Source organism: Neolamprologus multifasciatus, chromosome 19 (genome assembly GCF_963576455.1).
Source record: "Neolamprologus multifasciatus chromosome 19, fNeoMul1.2, whole genome shotgun sequence".
Taxonomy (NCBI): Eukaryota; Metazoa; Chordata; class Actinopteri; order Cichliformes; family Cichlidae; genus Neolamprologus; species Neolamprologus multifasciatus.
In genome coordinates, this window is record NC_140457.1 from 27412975 (window position 1) to 27438688 (window position 25714).

The 25714-nt window shown below is 39.7% G+C and overlaps 1 protein-coding gene and 1 long non-coding RNA gene across 2 annotated transcripts in view; both read left to right on the plus strand.

Annotated features, from left to right (window-relative positions):
* Positions 1-25714, plus strand: part of LOC146496748 (uncharacterized) — a 166048-nt gene that overhangs the window by 115394 nt on the left and 24940 nt on the right. The gene's annotated exons all lie outside the window — the stretch shown is intronic.
* Positions 19053-22746, plus strand: LOC146496754 (dehydrogenase/reductase SDR family member 13-like). Its single transcript, XM_085143946.1, has 6 exons — positions 19053-19320; positions 20022-20140; positions 20689-20812; positions 21513-21685; positions 21901-22054; positions 22197-22746. Exons 1-6 carry the CDS (start codon positions 19194-19196, stop codon positions 22454-22456), a joined length of 957 nt encoding a protein of 318 aa, XP_085000072.1. The 5' UTR covers positions 19053-19193; the 3' UTR covers positions 22457-22746.

Consider the following 25714-nt stretch of genomic DNA (forward strand, 5'->3'; position numbering starts at 1 on the left):
GTATCTTGCTAGAAAATTCCTATAACACTTGAATTCAGCCTCAACTTATGTTGTTAGTATCTTGCGCCGAAAACCAGACACCGACAATTTAATGTGAAAATGCGTGTAACCCAGCGAACAGATTAATTTGGAAAGCCCAATATGCACATTTGGTATTCATAATACAACAGGCTGTGCTTACCTTTTTATGTTTGGACCGGTCCTCCGTTCGCTCTGTCGCACGATCTCACCACAGGCCAAATCTGCCCCTCCTCAGCACACCAAAAGATCCGGGTCACCGGCACCAAGTTGTTGAATTCTCCCAGTTCTTTGAATCTTTGGGCTGAAGGAAGGACACTTACTCGGTGTATAAATGCTCAATCAACAATCCTTTATTTCCATACAATTTTCACACAATGAGCATAACAACCATCCGGATGGGGAGAGATGCAGAGAGGGTCACAGCAAGTCTCAAAATGGCAATGTGTTACACAGCTTTTTATACTTTCCTCTGGCCCCCACCTGGTCGTAAACCTAAACATTCACACTCTCTTATCTGTTGTGGAGCCTAAGTTATGACCTCGGGCTCCCTGTCTTTCTACCTCCTACAAGGGTGGGGGCACAGAATGTTGTCTGCTTTTGCTATCACTGGACCAAGGTCCTTCACACGCAACCTTCTCAGAGAATGATTTAAGCAGTCTGACATGACAAGAAAACAGTGTAAAACATTCACAGCAGATAAATGGTGGCGCCCACCTGTCTAACAGAACCCAAAGGATGGTCACATTCTTTTAATCCCCAGAGATCTACTTGAACTTTTGTCTATCCTACTACCAAAAATATACTGAGACATTTTGTCTAACATACTACAAGAATATACTGCGAAGGGGGTCATGTTCTTTAACCTAATCTCACAATATATATATATATATGTCTGTGTGTGTACGCGTGGGAAAACACTCTTTCACGCTTTCATAGAAGGTTTACTTTTTCTCTTAAGCTCCTCAGACGTCAGTTATATTAAAAAAAAAAGAAACAACAACTAATGAACAGATTTTTTTGCGCGTTCATTGCACATGTTTGGGAATATTTAAATATTTACTTTATACGTATTACTTTTTATTTTATCTTTATTTTTAAAAAGCACAATGGCAACGTGCATGCGCATACTCTGCTGCACGCATTGACCTACAGATCTAGAACGAAGACGTTGCATTTTTGGAATAATCTCTGGTGAGCATAGATTTCATAGAAAAAACATAACATATTGTTTTAAGTGTTTACCTTTTTTTCGATTAATCCTGTGATGTACAAAGACGGACGTTTTTGGCACTTTATGTTTAAGTTTTTAAAGTTTTTATTAAGGTGTGCATTGCGCGTGCAGACGCTGTAATTTTAATTTCATCAATAGGTCACATGTGAGTCAAAATGAGCGAGCCTCCTGAAAGGATTTCGTATAAACGTTATCTAACTGATCCTGAAGAGGAAATTCTTTCAAGAACCAAAAGGAGATGGGCAAAAAAAGAAAGGTGTGTTGGTAATGTAATATCCCTCACTCTTTAACATTAGCGAATGCCATAGGGCGGCACAATCAATTAATATAGTGGCAATCACTAAGGATGCAACAATTATGTAATCGTTCAAAGTGGCAAATAATCGTCCACTGCATGCTTAAGATGTTTGTTTGTTTTTTATCAAGAATAAACAAAGCCAATGTGTAATAGACATTTGGGGCTTAATATTCCCGAATAGCATTGAAGGATTTTCAATTAGTGTTTTTAGCTTATGTTCTTGTAAAAAATAGGACATGCAGTTGCTTAAAACAATGGTATAAACATCATTCTAAGTAAATTTTATAAAATGTCATTAATAACCACAATGAAAATTGTAAGGAAAAAATTACAATCTTTATAAATTACCATAGCACAAGGTAAGATAAATGTACTCCGGCTCCCAAATGAATGATCTGGAGTTGGCTCTTTTAAACAGGGAATGTAGCGAGGCTATGTCTGATCTGCTTATTACTGATCAACAAACATCTTTATAATTGATCACATCTTTATCGTGTTAATAGCAGTTCACTTAGAGTTCAAACATAGCAATAAGCAATTTCTATTTTCTTTATTGTATATTTTCTTTTTCAGAATTAAGGTTGCAGAAGAAGAACTTCAGAATGTTAGCAAGAAATGTCAAAAGGTATGCCTTATGATATAATTGGTGGTTCAATTTGCATTTTTGTAAATTCATAAATGAACAGTTCACCCAAAAATGTAAATTCTCTAATCAATTCCTCACTCTCAAGTTGTTCTAAACCTGTATGAATTTCTTTTTAACATAAAATAATGTTGATAACCAAACAGTTGCTGGTCCCCATTGACATAGTATGGACATAGTATGAAATAACAGTACTATGGAAGTCAGTAGGGACAAGAAACTGGTTACCAACATTATTGAAAATATCTTCTTTTGTGTTCAACAGAACAAAGAAACAGGTTTAGAACAACTTGAGGGTGATGATTACCAAAATAAAGTTTTATTCCTTTTATCTTATTATCCATTTTATCTTATCCCTTAGCATTTAATTACTTCAGTTATACCAAATAATAAATGATTGATTAATATTAATAAATGATCTTATTGATCTCTTTTTAAGGTTAGTGTTGGAATACAAACATTTTAGGTTAACTGTAATGAAAACACATTTAATGCATAAACCTAAATTGAATTTATTATGAATATTGGACTATAGATTTGTCGAAATAAGTACACAATATTTAGTTGAATTTTTAAGTCAAGAAATGAAATCAAAAAGATCATTACATTTCTAGACATTATTTTTTAATATTCCTGAATTAGTGCATTGAACAAGAAAAAATAAAACAAGTAATCATTGTTCTAATTATGATTTTTACGGTAATTTCTACTTTCTACTGCAATCATATATTCTTACAGAATTTATCATGAAAGAAAGCACTAAGCATTCATTTTGAGAGTTAATCTTGGACAGCCAAAGCACACTTAAATTTTGGCAAGACTGAATGGACAATCAAATCGTGCACAATTAGTGAATAAGACCAATTTCAAATGTCTCCTGTAATGTTAAAAAAAGAGATGCATACATACAGTAGAGAGAAGACGGTTACAGGGCAGATCTGACCGATATAGACATAAATGCATCTTTGAGTCCACTAGGCTAATGCTCTTACACTGAAGATTTGTAATGTGATGTTTAACCCATAATTCTCTCTCTCGCTTCTCTTTTCAAGGAAATCCCAGACACCCTTCCAGAAGACAGAGCTCTGCTGATGACTAATGATGAAGAGTGCACTGCAGGTCCTCTTCAGATAGAGGTCCCAGTGGATTCAGGTCAAACTAAAGAGCAAAATCAACTACCTGGCACTTAAGCTCAAACACAGTTTGACCAATGACTGTCTTGAAGATATCATGAAAATCCTTAATGTTGTTGGTGGCAGTGATTCAGCATGCAGGACAAAATATTCATTTTACAAAGCTTTTGATGATACAAAAGACATCATGAAAATCTGTGTGTGAACAGTGTAGTAATATAATGTCAGCTGAGCTGCACCAAGTTCATTGTGTTCAATGCAACATGACAAAGCAAGTAGGTTTACCAATAACTTGTTCATATACCTCTCCTTGGAAGATCAACTCAAAAATCTCTTGAGAATGCCAGGAATTACAGATGAATTAATAGGAAGGCAAACAGAAACATCTACTTCTCTCAGTGACATTTGTGATGGTTTTTTGTATCAGAAAGCTTTAAGTGGTTCAGAAACGGCCCTTCAAACCTCAGCTTAACATTTAGCTGTGATGGTGAGCCAGTTTTTAAAAAGTCCCCTTGTTGTATTTGACCCCTTTTATGCACCATCAATGAATTGCCATTGAAAACAAGATAGGATAATGTAATCCTTTGTGGATTATGGTTAAGGGATGAGAAGCCTCACATGAGAAGTTTCTTAAAACCTATCATTGATGAGTGTTTGGACCTACAGGACAGTGGTTTCACATGGGAAGATGGCAATGGCGTTTCTGTCAATACAAAAGTAATCCCTCTAAATCTAATGAGTTGCCAGACCTCTGATCCAGAATTTTAAACAGTTTAATGGTGAACATGGATGCTCCTACTGCCTTCATGAAGGAAAGGTAGTTGAAAAAGGCAGAGGATTCACTCGTGTATATCCTCTTCAGAAGGACATTCAGCTCCGCAATCAGGAACAAAGTAATGAATTTGTAGAAGCTGTGCTACAGTCTGGTAAAGCTGTTATGGGTGTTAAAGGGCCAGGTATGTTGTGTAGACTTCCCAGTTTTGATATTATCGAAGGGTCTGTCCCAGACTATACGCATTCAGTACTTCTGGGTGTTGCAAGAACTGTAACAGGGCTGTGGTTAAACAGTGAAAACCATGAAAAGCACTGGTATATAGGTAGGTCTACAAAACTGTTAGATGAAATGCTTTTAAAGATTAAACCGCCATGTAATGTACCTCGTGTGCCAAGGTCTGTCACATTGAGGAAATTTTGGAAAGCCCATGAGTGGTATATGTGGCTCTTTTATTATAGCTTACCTGTACTAAAAGGTGTATTGCCAGAACCACTACTGAATCACTGGTCTAAACTAGTCAAGGGAGTATCCCTTCTGTTGGGCGAAAATATAACTAGAGAGCAGATTGCTGAGTCTGAGGCACTTCTAACAGATTTTGTGAAAGACATGGAGGTATTCTATGGGGAGGCTAATCTGTCTTATAATGTCCATCTTTGCCTCCATTTACCAAGAAGTGTAGTTAACTGGGAGTCTCACAATGCTAAACTACTAGACATGATCAAAGCACTCAAGGGGTTGCGCTACGGATTGTAAAAATGTTCTGGCTACAGAAGGCCTTATGGCCAGACTTTACTGAATGATGCCTCAAATGAATGCAAGGAGATATTTGCATTCACATTGTGTCACTGCACTTAATCATTCTAAAGTGCGATTAATTAGGAGGGAGAACTCTATGGCACTGAGTCGTTATGGGGTACAAAGGAGCAGAGTAAAGTACTTTCAACAAATCATTACAAATGGCGAGGTGTCTCACTCAGAAGATTACAGTCGTGTACTCAAACGTAATTCATTCACTGTTATGTTGAATGATGATGATCAAAATTTCTTTAACATTAAATGAACGAGCAAAGCATAGTCTCTGTGCCTCAAATCCAAGTTATTTTGAACCAGTATCAAAACGTCATCTGACAGGTATTCTTGCTGCAGAGATCAAATGCAAATGTCTGATCATTCACACTGAAAAACTAAAAGTTAATTACATTTTTAGAAGCATTAATCAGTGTAATTCCTTAAATAAGGTTAAACACGAGAATACATGATTTTCTGCCATGTGGTATTTTTCTGAAGTGATTTTAAACCAGTTCATAAAAAAAACATACATAATTAAACATTAAATGGCAAAATGTCAGATATACATTACATTAAGTGCTATATTATATTGCATCATTAAAGGAACACTCAGAGTTAATACGTTGAGTCTGACCATTTTGGAATCCATACAGTTGATTTGTATGGTGATAACACTTTTAACGTAGCTTAGCATACATCATTGAATCCGAAGGGACCGTGAGCATCGCGCTGAAAAATGTCCAAAGACTTAATGGTCAAACTCAACTTTTTAACTCTGAGGGAGATGGAGAATGAGCCTATTTCCAAAAAAGTGGACTGTTTTTAAGTACTGTATTGTATATATTGTCGAAAACTAAAGTGTACATAGCAGTTGTTGTATTTTGTGTACTGTATCACTGACAGATAATTTCAAAGTCAAGTGAATGCTAATATTGTGTAATGTGAAATACTGTAAGCAAATGAATAAATACATTCTTGCTCGACCTTTGACTCTGTTTTGTTTGAATCCAACTGTTTTTGCAGATGTGATTAGATGCAGATGTTGTTACTTTTATTATTATTATTGCACTAAATACATTTTAAATAAGGGATACTTTGATATACATTCTACACTGTAAAAAATGTAATATAAAAGTATTTTACTGTGTATTTTACAGTTTTGTTCTGTTCTTCTAGAACATCATTAAATTTACATAAATAGACTGATTTTACATTTCAAATGTAAATTGATGTAAAATCACTGTAAATGTAATAAAACATAATTTTCTAGTTTATATGCATATTTAGATTGTTAAAATAATTCACAAATGTATCATAATTTCACAAATATTTGTCCGTTATTTGAAAGATTGAACTGTTAAATTCAAATGTGATGCTATGGAAAAATATATAAAATGAATCGTATAAACTTTATAAACTTTTAAATAATTATTATTATTGTTGTGATTTAGGGCGATCGTGGCTCAAGAGTTGGCAGTTCGTCTTGTGATCAGAAGGTTGCCACTTCAAGCCCCGGCTCGGACACTCTCGGTCGTTGTGTCCTTGGGCAAGACTCTTCACCTACTGGTGATGGTCAGAGGGGAATTGTAAAGTGGAATTGTAAAGCGCTTTGAGGGTCTTAAAAAGCGCTATATGAATACAATCCATTATTATTTAAACCAACTGTTAACTGTGTATTTCTGTACATTTAAGTATTATTATTCATATTGCCGCATTCATTGACCTTGTAATCACGTTAAAATGTTCCTAATTTAATGTTTAAAAGCACTTGAAAAAGGCAAAATCCCATGTAAAATTAGGGCAACAAACTTTATTGTCATTACTGAAAATAACTGTGTTTTCATGAGAAAGTTATTTTCTGTTATTTTCTGTTATTGTACGGTATTACTTTGGCGCCCCAGCTGCCGGCTGTAAGGTTGGAAACAGTTCCTCTCTCAGCAGCAAATCATCTGTTTTCTCTGAACCACAAAGTCAATGTGACCTTCTTATGACCTTCACTTCTGCATCAGCACTTTTAAAGCAAACATCACATCTCTAGAGCTCCTTTTCAGCATAAAGCCACACTGCTGCTCACTGATCCTCACCTCCCTTCTTAACCTAGCTTCAACAACTCTTTCAGACAAAGACATAAAGACCTGGATGGCCGCTAACTTTCTGCTTCTTAATTCAGATCAAACTGAGGTCATTGTACTCGGCGCTGAAAAGCTTAGAAATATGGTATCTAACCAGATTCTTACTCTGGATGGCATTACCTTGGCCTCCAGTAACACTGTGAGGAACCTTGGAGTCATTTTTGACCAGGATATGTCCTTCAACACACATATTAAACAAATATGTAAGACTGCTTTCTTCCATTTGTGCAACATCTCTAAAGTTAGAAAAATCCTGTCTCAGAGTGATGCTGAAAAACTAGTTCATGCATTTATTACTTCCAGGCTGGACTACTGCAATTCATTATTATCAGGATGTCCAAAAAACTCACTGAAAAGCCTTCAGTTAATCCAAAATGCTGCAGCAAGAGTCCTGACAGGGACTAGAAAGAGAGAGCAGATTTCTCCTGTTTTGGCTTCCTGTTAAATCCAGAATTCAAAATCCTGCTCCTCACATACAAGGTCTTAAATAATCAGGCCCCATCTTATCTTAATGACCTTGTAGTACCATATCACCCTATTAGAGCACTTCGCTCTCGCTCTGCAGGCCTACTTGTTGTTCCAGAGTATTTAAAAGTAGAATGGGAGGCAGAGCCTTCAGTTTTCAGGCCCCTCTTCTGTGGAACCAGCTTCCAGTTTGGATTCAGGAGACAGACACTATCTCTACTTTCAAGATTAGGCTTCAAACTTTCCTTTTTGCTAAAGCATATAGTTAGGGCTGGACCAGGTGACCCTGAATCCTCCCTTAGTTATGCTGCAATAGACGTAGGCTGCCGGGGATTCCCATGATGCATTGGGTGTTTCTTCTTCACTCACTATGTGTTAATACAGTGGTTCCCAAATGAGAAATGTCTGAACGCGCGCACACACACACGCCCATATTTTGGTCCATTGCAGTTTATTTCACACCTCAAACATTTAGTAAACAATTAAGCAAATACAGGTAAACTGCGATAAATTACAGGTAGTAAGAAAATAAACTACTAACTCTTATACGCTGCGTCCACACCTACACGGGTATTTTTGAAAACGCAGCTGTTTCGTCCACGTAAACGGCATTTCGAATCACTGAAAACTGAGATTTTTTTAAACTCGTTTTTTGCGTTTACGTGTGGACGAGGAATACAGAGTTCGTCACGCAACGTCAAAGGTATGTGCCTTTTTTCACGTCATGCTGTGGCCACGTTATTGTTTACATGAGATGAATTGCAGAATGTCAGATAGAGACAAAATACTGTTAATCTGACTATCTGCAGGTTTTACACACAGTTACTGTCCCTCCATTTACAAAGGCAGAGGCGTCACAATTATTTTACGTGTAGTTTTTTTTTTCATGTGTAATAATGTTCAACATTGCTATCAATACATTTTTCAAAAAATGCCTCTCTGTGCAAAATGGGTTTAAAAACATAAACAAACGTGGGATACTGTTTGTCCGTGATTTGGAGAGCCCAGTGCTGCTGGAAAACCAATTCTGCAGGGGAGACCTACCTCGGCACTTGTGCAGGTGAAACCAAAGGGCAGATATGCTTCACCATATTTTCAAAACCACACAATAGATGTGAAAACTGGAGACCCATCAGTCTGCTTAATGCGGATTTGAAAATACTTTGTAAAATCTTAGCCAAGAGAAACAAAGAAATACTACCTAAGATAACTGGGAGGGCTCAGAATGGATTCATTCAGGACAGACAAGGATTCCACAATATCAGAAGGATTCTGAAGCTTCTTTATGACCAAAAGGGGATCGGGACACTGCTTTACTGTCACGTGATGCTGAAAAAGCATTTGACAGAGTGGAATGGCCTTATTTGTTTGAGACTCTGGGTGCTTTGGTCTGGGAGAGAATTTTTGTAATTGGGTAAGATTACTTTATAAGGAATCATATGCACAGATCCTGACTAACAATAATATCTCAAAAAGCAAAACAATAAATTGATGGTTTAGAAAAGGGGACGTTTTGTCTACACTGTTGTTCATTATGGCAATCGAGCCTTTGGCTATCACAGTGAGATCCCATGATAGTATTTCTGGTGTAACATCGCTGAGCCTTTCATGCAGATGATTTAATTATTTTTCTTAAAAATATTAACATATCCATCCCGGCTCTGCTAGAATTGATTAAGGAGTTTGGTAAAATTTCTGGTTACAAGATCAATATGTCTAAAACATCCATTATGCTAATGAACCAATTAGATATGGGAAACCCAACCTCTGTAATTGCTCAATTCAAGATCGTCAATAGCTTCACCTATTTGGGCATCCAAACTGTTCCTTTGCGTAATGATATCATAGAAATTAACTATAATTCAGTTATTCAAGATGTCTCAAACTCTCTGGATAGATGGACTGCTCTACCAATGTCATTAATGGGGAAAATAAATACTCTTAAAATAAATATACTCCCTAAACTGTTGTATTTATTTCAAAACTTGCCTCTGCCACCACCAAGCAATTTGTTTTCTCAACTGAGGACACTCGTCATCAAATTTTTATGGAAGAACAGATGACTCATGCTGCGCCTATCTCTCTTGTATCTGCCTTACGACAGAGGAGGGCTTAAATACCCAAGACCACTATGGTACTACTGTGCGGCGCGACTGAGAACACTAACATTTTACTATGTAGAAGAGAATGTGCCACTGTGTGGAGAGATGGAAGGGTATCCTGTGAAGTTGCCATTTCTTATTTACCTGTACTCTGCTAATCCTAAGAAACTCAAAAGAAACAGCAACAATCCCATGGTCAGAAAGATGATTGATGTGTGGCATCAAGTTAACACTCACCTCAATGAAGTTACTCTCAGTATTCAGCCCGATATGGGGAAATTATAATTTCCCCCCAGGACGGGGTGAAGGGGGATTTAAAATATGGGCTGAAAGGGGGTTACAAAAAATAGGAGATCTTTACAATAATAAATAAACATTTACTGTCCTTTGATGAAATGGTTGTAAAGCATGACATAGTCTGCAGCCAGTTCTTTAGATATTTACAGCTGAGAGATTTTATTAGAGCACAGCAAAACCAGCCCTTGTCCATTCCTGGCCTATCAACACTTGAAGAAATGATGGTGAAAGATTGCCAGGGAAGGGGCTTGATTTCCAAAATCTATAATGAACCGGTGGCCGCCTCTACAGAAACGTCTGTAAAGAAGCTTGAATCCTGGAGAGAAGACTTACAGGAGAACATCTCCCTTGAAGACTGGGAGGGGGCTCGCACCAGGGCACAATCACAAACAGTGAACACTCGTTTAAATCTCTTGGTTAATGCGTACGTATATGACTCCAGTCAACTTAATGCTTTCTACAGTACCATCCCGAATGTTTGTATAAAATGCGACGAGGAAAAGGGCACACTTCTGCATTGTTTGTAGCAGTGTCCTGAAATTAGGAAATTCTGGGAAGAAGTGAAACAATGCACTGAAGAAATATTAGAAATAAAACTGCATTTAGATCCAAAACTTTTTTTGCTGGGCATCTATCCAGCTAACTGTAATATAACAGGAAACATCGCTTATTTTTAGACACAGGGCTGCTGATGGCTGACAGAGTGATTGCCATTGCTTGGAAAGAGGTGGATAGACCGAGAAGAAGTAAATGGATTTCAGAGTTAACATCTACTCTGCCCTTAGAAAAGATCACCTACGCAATCAGGGGTAAGCGGCGATGCACAGTTGGCCAATCACTCTCCGAGGATCACTACAAATGAGCAGCTCCCTGGCCAGCTGGTGGCTGCTGCTTTATGGCAAACATTTGCGAACAGGCTTCTTTGTATTGTGTGTGGTGGGAGGCTGGACAGGTAAGCTGGGGTACCTCTGTTAGTCACACTAGGTTATGCGGTTGATGCCACTCTTGTATGTTTTCACTGACCTTTTGTCGAGCAGCTAGCTAGGCCTTTTGTTTTGCATTTTTTGTTTCAGTTAGGCCCTGGAAGCTATCGACCTCTTTTTGTTTTATTAATTTCTTTGATTTGGATCAACCGCCCAGTCCTCCTCCCTCACCTCCTTTCTTTTGTTAAGTTTGACTATCAAGGCAAGCAACCAATAAATCCTGTCTGATTCTTAACTGCTCTGTGGTCTTCCTCCTTCATTGATTGTGGCTGTCCAGTATTGCTGTCTCCTTCCTACCTTTGCCTCCACCATGGTGGGGGGGACGTAACAAGGGCCATGAAACTCTCTCGTGCAGCAGATGTTTAATAAGACTCAGCTTTAGGGATCTTTTTTCACCTGGCAGCAAAGTAACAGCTTCACTAATGTGAACAGTCACGATGTTAAACGTTTCTATATTTTCATATATTTTTATACGTCATCTGTTGATGCTGCAGAATAAAGTCTGTTAACAGAGTCCAGGATGTGTAGAGCAGGTCCAGCTCTCCCTTTACTGTGTCCACGTTCATCAGCCCTGTGAAGTGACACAGTGCATGTGTGTCTGTCAGCTGTTGTTTACTGTGAAGAAGACAGATGGAACAAATGAACACACACTTTTAGAGAAATCTGAAAAAGAAACACATGCTTGGGCTCCTTCTGTGCTCGTCTTTATTAATGCTGATCTTTCTTTCCTGTTTGTTCTTTGGCACAAGCTTCAGTCTTTTCTCCCAGGGCTCCTTCACACTTATAAATACACCTACATTCATTTATACACAAACATCATAAAACAAAGGGGCGGCTTTGTAAAAGAGGACATAAGATCCTCTCTGAACAGCACATTAATATCAACCACAGGACTAAACAGGATATACTAAGTCTGTGGTGTTTTCATTATTACTTGCTAAGTATTTTTCCAGTGGTTTGAAATGTGACTCAAGTCTGACCAACACTGGCTCCAACCTAAGCCCTTGGTGCAGTTTCCTGAACAGGATATCTTGTGCCCGTGTCCTGTGGACAGCTGTTGACATTGTTGTGTCTTGTTGATATTTTAGGGAACTGTGTAATTCTTTTGTTAAGTGTTGGTGCTTAACGTTATATTCATGTAAAAAACACATGTTCAGACATCCGTTTAGGCAAAATGATTGGTTAGGTTTAGGTGATAAAACCTAAATAGTCTTATTAACAAATCTTCAACCTTTCCTCTTAAATTTCAAATGAGTCTCTCCAACATGTGCAAACACACACGCAGGCACTTATTACTCGTCCAGAGTTTGGACAGCAGTCATCATCATGTCATTACATCACTTTCTGTTAAGGTGTACGGAGCACTATGACCTGCACAGCTGAGGTCCCTCTGAGTGATCTCCATATCTAAAACAGAGACCCTCAGAACTGAATGGTGGTGTTGGATGTAAGTACTTTCCTGTGCTATGGCCATGCATGAACACCCTGTAAACAGAGAAGGGTGAGACGCATAACATTACAATGGTGAAATCATTTTATATACTGTTTCTATAAATTACCCCTCTACCCACACTAGGGTAGTGAAAGTTATAGAGAGTCTTATTATCAGTGTTGGGGAGTAATGGAATACATGTACCGCCGTTACGTATTTAAAATACAAAATATGAGTAACTGTATTCTGTTACAGTTACCGTTTAAAAAGGTGGTATTTAGAATACAGTTACTTTGTTGAAATAAATGGATTACACGGCGGTACTTCCCTGTTTCATATTGTGGCGGGTCAGGCCTGTTTGGGTTTTGTTTGACAGCTACGTTCTGTTGTTCCAGGCGGCAGCGTTACGGTTGCCATGGTTACAGGGTGACGCTCTCTCTCTGCGTGTTTCCTGGGTGAGAGAGGCCTTTTTGTTGTTGTTGTGCTAAGCTAACAGGCAGAATGCTACAGGTATAGCTCTAAAGAATGTAGCATCATGGGCAGTGTAGTCCGTGCTGCAGGGAGAATGGACTGCCATACACGTTATGTGTCTGTGAGCGAGGGAGGGAGAAAAAGGAAAAGTACGAGCTGTCATTGAGTAGAAACGGGAGCTGGAAGCATGTAAATATAATAATAACCACTGCAGCCAAGAAGAGAGCCTGACGAGCCCAGTTGTAAGTAAGCTATTAAGACTCAACTGTACACCGTGTTCGTGTTTTCCTCCAAAAACAATAAGTTCTGTTGGAGCAGCCTTTCAACGCCTCTCTCTGTCTCTGCTAGCAAAGTTGACCCAGACAACAAAGTAAAGCTAGTTTTCAGCTACGAGCCGACACAGAACCCACCGTATTAGCCAGAGGTCCCTTTACTACGGTTCGGAGCCGCGGACCTTCAGTAACAGTAATAAATCACAGCAATAGTACATTCATGTAGTTGTAAACAGCATGATAATATATTAAGTAATCCAAAGTATTCAGAATACGTTACTCTCATTGAGTAACGTAACGGAATACGTTACAGAATACATTTTGGGGCATGTAATCTGTAATCTGTAATGGAATACATTTGAAAAGTAACCTTCCCAACACTGCTTATTATGTACTGTAAAGGAGCTCCCCATGGTCCAGGCTCTGTAAGATAGAAAAACAAACCAACTATACTTATTATTCTTATTTATGTGGTGTTTCTGTTTATGTTACAAACTGCTCCTCAGAAGCCGAAAATGTGTGTGTGTGTGTGTGTGTGTGTGTGTGTGTGTGTGTGTGTGTGTGTGTGTGTGTGTGTGTGTGTGTGTGTGTGATCATATTTGTATTGTATTCTTTTCAAGTTGGGGCTTCATCAACCCTGAGTTCAGGCTCACAGGCTCCAGGTGTCCCTCTCCAAACGTTGGTTCTGTTCATCTGGACGTGGCGTTTATTGGGAGAAACATTTCATCATCATCAGGTGACTTCTTCAGTCTCAGCTGACTGCAGGTTTCAATCTTATAAACAGGACATTTGCATAATGACTGAAACCAGCCCACTGAAGGAACAATGGGCTGAGAGGTCAGTTCCTTAATCTTAATTATGCAAATTCTCATGACCATTGATCAACAACCACTGACCAAAACCCACTGATCAAAGCCCACTGATCAATAACCATGAGTACCATTCACAGAGAGTTGGGGAATGGCTGCAATCACAGCATTGTAAGATGGTGACAGATGTACCCTTAGGCCCCTCCTCCATTCAGAGATGGTCTTTCCCTTTTCCTACTTGACCTTGGCTTAGTCCATCTTCTAACAATTCACAACCACAGACTGGTGTGCTTCGTTGTTGTTTTGTCCTCTCTGAGCAAATGTCAGGCATAGTGTTGGAACTCACCGCTCCAGGATTACAGACAACTTGACATTAACCAAACTGCAAATAATCTTTTAAATGAGATGATGATGAGATAGCCTTTATTTGTCAGTTGCAGGTCTTTTGCCCACAACTGAGATGATAGACCTTGCTGACCATACATACAATACACAAACATCACATTGGGGAGACAGGTCAGGCCAGGTAGGGAGGAAAAAAACATCGAAATGTGTAACACAGAAGGATAATACAGGAATGCACAGATATCAACACACCATAGCACAATAAACACAGACAGCAACATGGGAAAGAGTTCCAGTGTGTACATCTGATCTGGGACCGCTGCAATCTTCAGCCTCCAGCTGCCCCGATGTCCACATCAGAGGGGAGGTAAGCGTTGGAGGTGGCGTTGGATCCGGGGTAGGGAGGGTGATGCGTCAGTGAGTGCTTATCAGTATATCTATGTGTGTGTGTGTCCATAGTTCAGCTGAGACAGTGTCCTTCGTCTCAGTTTATGTTTCCTCTGTCCCGTCAGCTGTGATTTCTCCCAGGTGTGTTCCCCTCCTGTCGCTCATCCCTTGATTACTGCTGTGTGTATTTAAGCCCTGCGTGTTCTCCTGCCTGTTGCTGGTTCATCTGCGTTATGTCCCTCTAGCATCTGTGTTCATGCCCTGCTTCGTTCTGTGTCATCTACCTGCGTCTCCCTGCTTCGCCATTTCAGGTCTGTATTTTGTTAGCGTTCTCCAGTTTAGGTTTAGCTTAGCTTCCATCCACACCTTTGCCTTTTCTGTTGGTATTCCTCCTCAATAAAAAGCCCACTCACATCACTTATGCCTGCATCTTGGGTCCTTTAATAAATTCCACACAGCTCGCCTCGCTGACCGTGACAGTTTTTGATGAAAGGTACCCAAAGTCATGGCCCAGGTTCAGGAATCCCTTCGCACTGTCATCTATACCAGGAATAGATGAATCCCAGGACATGAACCAAATATGGTCAAATAAACGAGGACTCTTTTAGCTACGATGGAAGCGTAAAATGTTGCTCATAAAGGTGCATGAAATAATGTGAGAGGGAGATTCCCTCTGGCACTTTTCCAAAGTGTTGATGTATGTTAAGTCCTGAGATAATCATCAATTCATCAGTTTTTTTAAAAGTTAAGAGTTTTCACATTTAATTTGTTCTATGTAATATGTTCTGTATATCATATGGCAATAAAAATATTTGTATTTTATTATGTTTTGAATCTAGTTATTATATGCTGAATTTTATAGCAAGTAGAAATCTTAACCCAAACATTAATGGTAATATAACCCATGGGTTCTGACTTTCAACCCAAATTTTGGTAACCTCAACTTCAAACACTGGTCAATTTAACCCAATTTTTGGATAGTTCTCCTAACCCAGTGTGCTTGGTGAAACCAGTAAACCAACCCTGTTAAGTTGAAACAACCCAGCGTTGGGTTACTGATTGGGTCATTTTTAATACAGCGTTTCTAAGAGTGCAGCATTATTTAAAAAGTCTAAATAATTGATTCATGAACTATTTCAATGTGCATCGATACATTTGCAGATTATAAAATGAGCTAGTTGTGAGTATGCTAAAGAGGTTTTATAACTACGATTTCATAATGTAATTCAGGCAGTTACTTATTATTAGTTCAGTATTTTGTGTGACCTCATCTATAAAGTTGGGATGTTGTATTTGTTTTAAATGTTATGTACCTGTGTGCTACATGTATTTTGATTTTTGTTGCCATGATGCCAGGTCTCTCTTGGAAATGAGATTTTTAATCTAAATGAGATTTTTTTACCTGGATAAATAAAGGACTAAATTTATTTATCCAGAAATAAAATAAAAAATAAATATTCATATGTTTAGCAAAACATTCTGGTTGGAAATAATTAGTAACTTGCATTCAAAGTAATATTTACACTTTTCAAAAGCAGTTTTATTTCTGTTAATTTCTGTCAATAAACACTGTATGCAGAGTATATCATAGCACAGAAATGGCAGTGATGTTTTTAACTCTCATATCTACTAGAAAATTTAAATACATAATAACAAAATTATTCAGTATTTTAACTGCTTTTTGTCAATGTGACAAACAAATGGAAGTGCAATTAGCCAGCAGGTGGCACCACAGCATTGCTTCAGTTGTCCTGCTTCTGTGGCAGAACAGCCTGTGTGCAACATGCAACAAGTGCCTTTAAAAAAATACTCAACAACTCGATGAAATAGGGATAAATTAGAAGTTTTGATGCAACAGTTTTAAAGAAAACAATCAGAGAAAAGGTCAAGGGCGTTGCACAGCATGGGGTTTGTAAAAGAGTCAATAATAAAATTGTAATTTAATGGAAATGCAAATTAAAATTGGACTATTATTTATATATATATATTTATATATGTGTATATATGTGTGTGTGTGTGTGTATATATATATATATATATATATATATATATATATATTTATTTTAGTAGTATGAAGGGTAACATTTGAAAACCAAAACTATCTTTTGGTCGCAGAAGTGTTTGTTTCTTTGTTTGTTTGTTTGTTGTTATTGTAACAGGTTGGCCCTTCATGGCTGGATTTACAGTGAAGCAGATGGGACAATTTTAGTGGAACAAACTTATGTTTATTTGCCATACAGCTCTCCTTACAACACAGTCCACACATCGAGCTTCTTCACAGTACAATCAACCATCAGGTCTAAAGACATCGGGCAGCCTTAAACACCTTCAGCTGTCACAGACCAAACCATTATTCCCCTCACAGGTACATTGTATACACTGTACTGTAGGCAAAGTTGCCTCCATTTTTATAATTTGTTATTAATATTTTGTACATTTGTACATTTCAAGAACTCTTCTGTTTTTGGAGTGCATTTATTTATGTGTCTGTATTTTATTATACATACACATTAAAAGTGAATCTCTGTCCAAAAAATGCACTCAGTCTACTTTTTACTAACTATGAGCATCATTCATTATTCTCCCGCAGTAATTAAGGTTAGGATATGTATTTATTTTTTTTATTCCAATCCATTCTTCTTTGGAGCATTTAAATAACCTTGATCAGATTTGATGGTTTTGTTACAGACTTTTCAGAAAATTGTTTTGCTTTTCTTTCACAAATGTGGGATTAAATTGTGTCAAAATGTACAAAACAGTGATGTCCTGTTTTGTGACGAGGACCCAGGCACAGAGAGACTTGATGAATTTAAGAATCTTATGATTTAATAAAGAAATTTGCAGAAGAGCACAGAGATGGTAAAATTATGATGACTGATAACAGAGATGAAGATAACAGACGACAGGGAGGAACAGAGGTTTAAATGCACCAAGGAGACAGTCAGAGAAAACTCGGGACAACTGGAGACATTTAGGGATGCAGGGACTGACAGAGACGGGGAAGACGTCTCATCGTGACGTTTATCTTGCCTGGCTGGGCAGCCCTCCAGGTGCTCAGCACCTCCAAAGCTCTGATCCCAGAATCTCCCCTGCCATGACGTCAGTGACGTAGTTAAACTACAAAAATGTATTTGCACAATGTCATTAGAAACATCCGGTCTAAAAGTGATGCTGATAAGATGATGCATATAGTTATTACTTTTAAGCTAAATGATTGTAATTCATTAGGTCACTCTAAGCCCTGAATAGCCTTCAGTTGATGAAGGAAGCTACAGAGAGATAAAGAGATTCCAAATTGAGAGACTTGAGAAATGGCGATCACAGCAGTGATTACAATGAAATGTTTCTCCCACTGAAAACCTCTTTGGGAATCATCTCCCTTGGAAGTCTGAAGAACATCACCAGAGCATTATTTGGTCAGATAACAAGATATTTTTTTCAGAACAGACAGAGTGGAGTGACCCTGGGCAGACATGATAGTAATGTCTGGCCAGGGTGCAGAGATATGATATGAAGCTACATGAGTGCAAAACATGTGGAGTAAACAATCGAGAGATATTCCTGCATGATAATGATTAAAAAATGCTTTCACTGTCAAACAAGAGTTTGGGAATAAAGTTTGACACCGCTGACCTGAACAAGTATGTTGAGGAAATATGAGGGAAATTCTGAAGAGAAACGTGGGGAACAAAAAGTAAGACACAAAACAAAACCCTGCAGCAAGTGCAGATAAAAAACATGTTGTTTCAAAGACATTGTGTGTTTTGTCAGAGCTAAAGAGGACTGATTCATTCATTGACAAATACAGATGCATGTATTCATACCAGCACTGTCCTGCTCACCAGAAAAGTTCCACCATTTTCTCTGATGTGGAAATCTTACAGCCAAATTTCAGATCTGATTGTTGGTTTGATCCCATAACTGACGGTGACTATATGTTAGAGGCTGTGAAACATTCTTATTGAACAATTTTAGAATAAGTTACATTTTGGGAGCAAAAGCAGCAACAGCTAGATTTGTGATTTTTGTGTTTTGTTTCCTTAAAAACTAAATCTAGACAGTGAAAGAATGAATTAGTTACACTGACTTATAACTATCAGAGGCAAATATTAATTATGGAAGGCACTGAATGGTGCATGTGTGCAGGAATGATACGATTCAAAACCTCGTGTCTGTCAGAGAAACACCCAAAACCTCAAGAAAGCCGATAAATCTGAAGTTTATCCATGAGTGCGGACATGTTTCACTTTTTCACTGCTCTCAGGTCAGTGATGAGATTTAGCTGAAAGTTCGACACTTTGGTATCTGGAGCGATGTTTGCGTGCTTTCCATATTTTCTGTCAATTGCGGATTTGTATTTATTCGTGTAAATGCTTTTGCAGTAAATCTTTATTAAGAGAAACGCGGGTGGAGTGAGTGCGTTTCTCAGGTGTTCAGATGAAGAAAGCAGGTCACAGTGCGCTGACGTTTACGTCATTCCACGACTGGTCCGACCGGTCGAAGAGCGACTCGCTGGCACGTCTCAGATGAAACTCATCCGACAGGCGTGTGCATAAAGACAGATCCCGAGCTCAGCAGCAGGCACGAAGTTCTCAGCCGACATCCACCATGTTTCACCTCTTGCTCGTGGCCGTTGTACTTCTGGGAGCATACATCCTCCTCACACGGACTCTCTTCAAAAGAGCCAAATGCAAAGGAAACGCCGCGATGTCGGGGAAGACCGTCATTATCACAGGTGAGACCGGAATCAAGCGCAGTGTGTATCAAACAGACTGCTGATGATACAGCATCAAAAATGAAGTGTGGAAAGTGTCTACAAACAGTTGCGTGGCTGCTGTGTGTGCAGCGTTCAGCGAATTTCCTTTAATAGGTTTCTTTACTTCCTCTTAGACGCGATAAGGATGTTGGTGTTTGATTATGATAGCGATGGTGAGCAAAGGTGTATAACATGTTTTATTAAATCTGCAGCAAAAGAAAAGAAGCCGTTAAATGTGTTTCCTTCAATATTGCTACAAAAAAGAGGCTTTGAGTGCGACGGACTTTCGACGATACCGACCTACATGTCGATCGGCTTTCAGGAAAAACCTCATCAAAAAATAAGAACAGTAAATATGACATTTAAGCCGATTCAGCAGTTATTTCTAAATTAAAGTAAGAATCAGTTTAACATTTGCATCTCTAAACTGGGTTTGTACAGAGAGGGGATTCTCATCTAAACCTGAGCGCCCCCCCCCCGTCTCTCTTCCCTCTGAGGTCGGGGCCAGTTTAGGGAGTGAAGTTTAGAGCGCAACAAAGGTGGAAGTGAAAATCTAGAATTCTTGTTTGCAGTTCAGAAAGGTTTCTACTAACCCCACATTAAACATTTGAATGGATGATAGTTCTTGTTTGTGATGGTTTGGGTAGATGTTGCTTATTCCTTTCCTGCTCTTACTGCAGGAGGAAATACGGGCATTGGTAAAGCCACGGCTTTGCATCTGGCCAGGAAAGGAGCCAGAGTGATCCTGGCCTGCCGAAACAGGAACAAAGCTGCAGCTGCCATTGCAGAGATAGAAACGGTAAGAAGAACACACTGATGCATTGGCCACAACTTCCTCATGCTGTATGAAAGTTAATCCAAAGTTTCTCAGAAAGGAGCAGTGACATTTAAAACAATAGCAGTCGTCAGCAGGGAGTGGAGGCTTGTTACACAAGGTCCTGTCATACTGTAACTGATGTGTGCTTTAGGTAATTAAAGCAGCTGAGAAAAAGAGTACAAGCTAAAGTAGTATGTGGATATGACTGTTTATTTATATTTATTCAGTAAGTACAATATGACAATTTTAAAGGACTGAACTTTTTTTTAATGGAAGCTAAAATCTGAATTGAAATGTAAGCTGTGAAAGGAGTTAAGCTTTTAAAGGAGGAGCTGACAGAGAGCACAAAACGATGCACACAGAACAGGATTTACATGATCCTGCTGAAAGGAGCTGAAGCGCTCACTCCTTTCATTGACGGTAATGTTTGAGCTGTTGCTTTAAGGAAAAACAGTAAAAAGGGATTGAAGTGAAACAATGAAGCGTACGTTAAATGCAACCTTCACTGAATCACAATGATCTTCCTCCAGCAAACGGGAAGTACAGACGTGATCTACGTGCACTTGGACCTAGCCAGTCTGAAGTCTGTCCGCAGCTTCGCCGAAACATTCCTGAAAACTGAGTCCAGGCTGGATTTGCTCATCAACAATGCTGGTACACACACTACTACACAACACCACAATGTCTGCTTAGTTGCAAGTACGAGGTCCATACATCCATTTTCATCTACACCAACCTGAGAGCCAGACACCATTAGGAGGAAATTTATTTGTTGAACTTCTCCACTTGGGGATAATGATCAAGTCAGAGTGAGCATTCCCGATTTTCCACCTGAGAACTGTGGCCTCAGACTTGCTCCTCTTTGTGTTTTCATCACAGCTGTGTGCTGGAGGTTGTTGCCTTGTGAAGTTCACAAAACCAGGTCGTTTGTTTAAAAAGAAAAAAGATTTGAGAGTCTGAAATCAACAAAACCTTAAGCTTCCACTCAGAGAGGGCCTGGAAATTCTGTCCAAAAAGTATGAACAGGATGGGTGACAAAGCTCTGGAGTCTGAAACTCACCATCAAACGACAACAAAGACACAGAATTGACCAGAAGCACAAAATAATCACAATCGACTTTGAAAAGAGACCGAATAGCCACAAAGACGTCAAACGACTATGTTATGCAAAGCAGCCAAAACACAAATTGATGTAAACCGCTTGAGAGAGAGAGACCAGGTTATCACAGTTGCCATATCTGTCAAAAAGACAAATACAGTTTTTAATGATGCAGCAGTGGTGATTTGTCTGTTCTATGACAGAGAAGAATCTAGAGAAAAGATTTCAGAAACCATTGTTCAAATACGTCCCCAGGATTGGTGGCAGACGGGCGGACTGAGGACGGCTATGGCATCGAGTTTGGGGTGAACCACTTGGGTCACTTCCTGTTGACCAATCTGCTGTTGGAGAGGATGAAGAAGACAGGGGGAGGCCGAGTGATCACGCTGTCCTCCATGGCTCATCGCTGGGGACACATTGACTTTAACGTGAGTTTACAATGATTAAAGAGAGGTTGGAGAGCCATCCTCACTCTGGAACAAGCCTTTTTCCGTCTTTTGGGACTCTTATTTTTAAAAATGCTCTGCTCTAGTATTTCAGGAGTATGACTGAAGAGGTGATCGTAATAACATCACAAATGATGTTGTTGCACGTCTTTCACCTGTCTGAACGCTTATTGACAAGGTTGTTTTTGTATCTTCAGGCTCTGGTTGCAAACAAAGACCTGGGAACTGGCAGATACAGCTGGCAGTTCTTCCACGCGTACTGCAACAGCAAACTGTGCAACGTGCTTTTCACCCATGAGCTTGCCAAGAGGCTGAAAGGAACCGATGTCACATGCTACAGTGTCCACCCAGGTAACACACTGGTTTACCTAATCAACACTCATTTTAAGCTATATATTACTGTAAGCTAAATCAACTGTTACTATCAGCATTTTATCCAAATTGAACACTAAAGCAGCAAGTATGTGATTGCTCTTTGCCTTCTGCCCTGTAGGTGTTGTCCGGACTGAACTGTCCAGAAATGTCGGCCTGTGGCAGAAGATTTTCATCCAGCCTGTGGCCTGGCTGCTGTTCCTGGACCCAGAGGCAGGAGCTCAGACCACACTGCACTGTGCCCTGCAGGAAGGAATCGAACCTCTGAGCGGGAAGTACTTCTCCTGCTGCGAGGCACAGGAAGTGTCCGCTCATGCCCGAGATGACAAGGTGGCCCTGAAATTGTGGGAGGTCAGCGAGAAACTCTGTGAACTGGCATAGATTTATTCACCTCGTGATAAACAGGTCGTCGAGCCCATGAGCGATGAGCTGTCATTCTGTCCTTTCTAACAGTATCGGTGGTACAGTGCTATATGAACATCTGGAATTACTGTTCTTTTTTCTGAAATTTAAACATCATTGCTGGTGTTGAATGTAGTTGGTGTTGTTGCAGTGCCATCAGCAGGATAGACGCTGGGAATATTTATGCTGCTGCATATGTGGTCTGTTACTGTTCTGTCACCTGTTTGTGAGACAATGACACGTTTTAATAGTTTCGTCATATTTTTTTTTTTTAATAATTTGTTATTTTGTATTTTTATGTAAATATTGTTGAGTTCTTTGTACATTGTGTTTATACTGAGGTCCTTACTGAAGTTTGCCTTAATAAAACATGTCGACTAGAATCTGTCCTCTTGGAATACACACCAACCCTCCCGATTTTTCCGGGAGAGTCACGAATTTCAGTGCCCCTCCCGAAAATCTCCCGATTTCCACCCGGACAACAAAACTGAAAAACCATATCCCAGAATTCAAAGCGCTGCCCAGCAAGTTCCAGTTTCCAACAATGGCGGCAGCTAATTAGTTTTAATATTACTCTTATTATTCTTTCTGGGTCACAAAATAAACGTTTAACATATTTATAGGCGTAAATGTAGCTGTGTAAACCTCAAATATCTGCGCCGACGAGAACAGCAAACCCCCGCGGTTATTCGCTACTCAGGTTAAACAGGATAAGTCACTCAGATAAGCTGAAAATGTTATTGTTTGGCTTTTTTCAGTGTTTTATTTGTTCGTGAGTGAATCGGTTTGGCTGAGATGACTGGATTAACTTTATTAAGCCCTCAGGAGGAATAAACGTCAAACAGAAAACTGATTAAGCAGAAGTGTGCGATGGTTGAGAGTTTACGCCAGAGTCCGGGTATACTTTAGATAGCAAGGAGCAGACGGCAGAGTTTCACTCCACCGAGAGCTCGTGAAGTAATTGATAGTCGTTCACTTCCAGCCTACCCAGCTTTCAGAGGACCCACCCACTTAGACCGCGAAGGCCTCAGGTGGACGCAGTCTCTGAATTTGGAGACCCCCGCTGTTTCCAGACGGACAATAATAACGATGACATTTAACTTATTTTATCTGTTAAATAAACATTGTAAAATTCAAGTTTTTTGTATATATAAAAAACATAATTTTGACTTTCTCCCTGATTCTGAGGTCTCAAGGTTGGCAAATGTGCCTCTTTTTTTTTTTTTCTCTTTTCATGGGACCAGAAGTTTTTTCCTTTACAAGCCAGAATGTAAGTCTGGCTGTGACATTTTATTCATTTGTGGCTTAGAGTGGTCACATGTAAATCTCCTTATACACAGTAGATCGTGTACAGCACATTACTGTGCGCAGTCTTGACTACAAGCTTAAAGTGTGTTATTATACCAGTAACTTGCTGTTTATGGGTGGTGTATTTTTTAGAAAAGATTATTCGGGGTCACCTGTGAAGACAGCAGGTGCATTCTGCTGTCTGATGTATGCTCACCTGGACCATCACCTGACTGACGTCACTCCATGTCTCTCACTTGAGTCATGACCTCGTCCACACATTTGATCTTGTGTTGATGTCATTGTTAGTGTTGGGGTTTTTTTTGGGGGGGGGGGTGCTGTCACATGAGAATCTGTGATCCCAGGTGTTCAGGTGCTAGCTGCTTTTAAGACATGGACGCACAGAGGGGTCTCCTATCTGGCCGGCTCAGGCTGAGCCTGGGTGTCTCTGCAGCTCTGCCTCACATGTGTGTGTCTGTGATTACTGAGCGGCTCGAGGAATGTTTCTGGTGTTTAGCAGCAGAACTGGTTCTTTTGTTTCAGGAAGGCTTTGTGTCCGTGTGGCATGATAAACTGCATCATACACCTGCACCTTATACTTACACATGTTGTATGCAGAGGACCTCACCTGCACTGTGACCTGGGCTATCACCTCCTTACTGATGTTGCTCCTGCGAGTATTTGCCTTTGTCGCTCATTTGATGTTTCAGGCCCCAGAGGGAAACAGACTCTCGTCATTCCTTCTTCCAGAACAGTTCAGTTCAGCGCTGTTACAAGCTGCTGATGTCCTCCAGTAGAGAAACAACAAGTAGTGCAGAGAGTTTGTTGAATCATGTCTCATTACACACTCAGGGTTTCTCCTTGGGCAGCATTATGCACTCGATGGATATTTTAATAATAAGCCCTGCTTCTCCCCAGCTTGAGCCCCTTCTTCATCTTCATTTATCGTGGCATAGATTCAACCATGTGTTGTAAAGATTTGGGTCTATACTGACATGTTGCCCCTTCCCACTGTAGCCCAAAGGTGCTCTACTGGTGACTGTGGGAGCCGTTTAAGTGGCGTGGCAGTGAGTTCACTCTATTCAAACAGAGTGAACTCACTGCCACGTAACCAGTTTGACGGGTCTGATCTTTGTAATATGTGTTTCTGCTGGAGGCCGCTGTCAGACGGCAGGTACACCGTAGTGATAAAGAGGTGGACGTGGTCAGCACCAACATTCACACCATGCTCAGTAAAAAGGAGCAAAGCCTCTGCTTCCCTGTTTAAAAGTTCTACTTTTACTAGTTGTTATTTAGTCTTTCTTCACATTTTAATATCCTAAAAGTTCAAGCTTTTGTCTCAGTAACAGGTCGAGGCCAAAGCTAAACTTTGATTTAGACAAAAGTCCTGAAATCTGTTATGATCGTTCTTCAGAGTGTCGTGGAAACATGTAGAATAATCTAAATAAAAGCTGAAGTGACAAAGTGTGCACAGCCGTTGTCACAACAACACTAGTGCTACTGGTTGGTGTGATCAAAGCTCACAAATCCAGACTCACAAATGTGAAAACACAGCAGGTGTTTGCAGCCTGCAGCCCTGCGTTGCTGAGCAGCTCTGGGAACACTTTGGTGTTGAACTGGTTCTTTGTTCCAGGATTCCTTTCCATCGATGTGGCGTGATCTCAGCTGCGTCACAGTCGCTCATACTGCAGAGAACATTCTTCACCTGCACTGTAATCTGGGTCGTCACCTGTACAATAGATGCTGCAGCATTGCTTTCATGTCACCTGAGTAATGCTCACTTGACCCTTTTATTAGGACTTGGTGTCCACCTGCTTCCTACTCTCACTGCATATCACAGTGTTGTGTGTGAACATCACAGTCCACAGAGACTCCTGCCTTCATTTCTCAAACTGTCCATCAAGGGGGGACTCAGGGCCAACACCAACCTGCAACTCCACCCTACCTTGA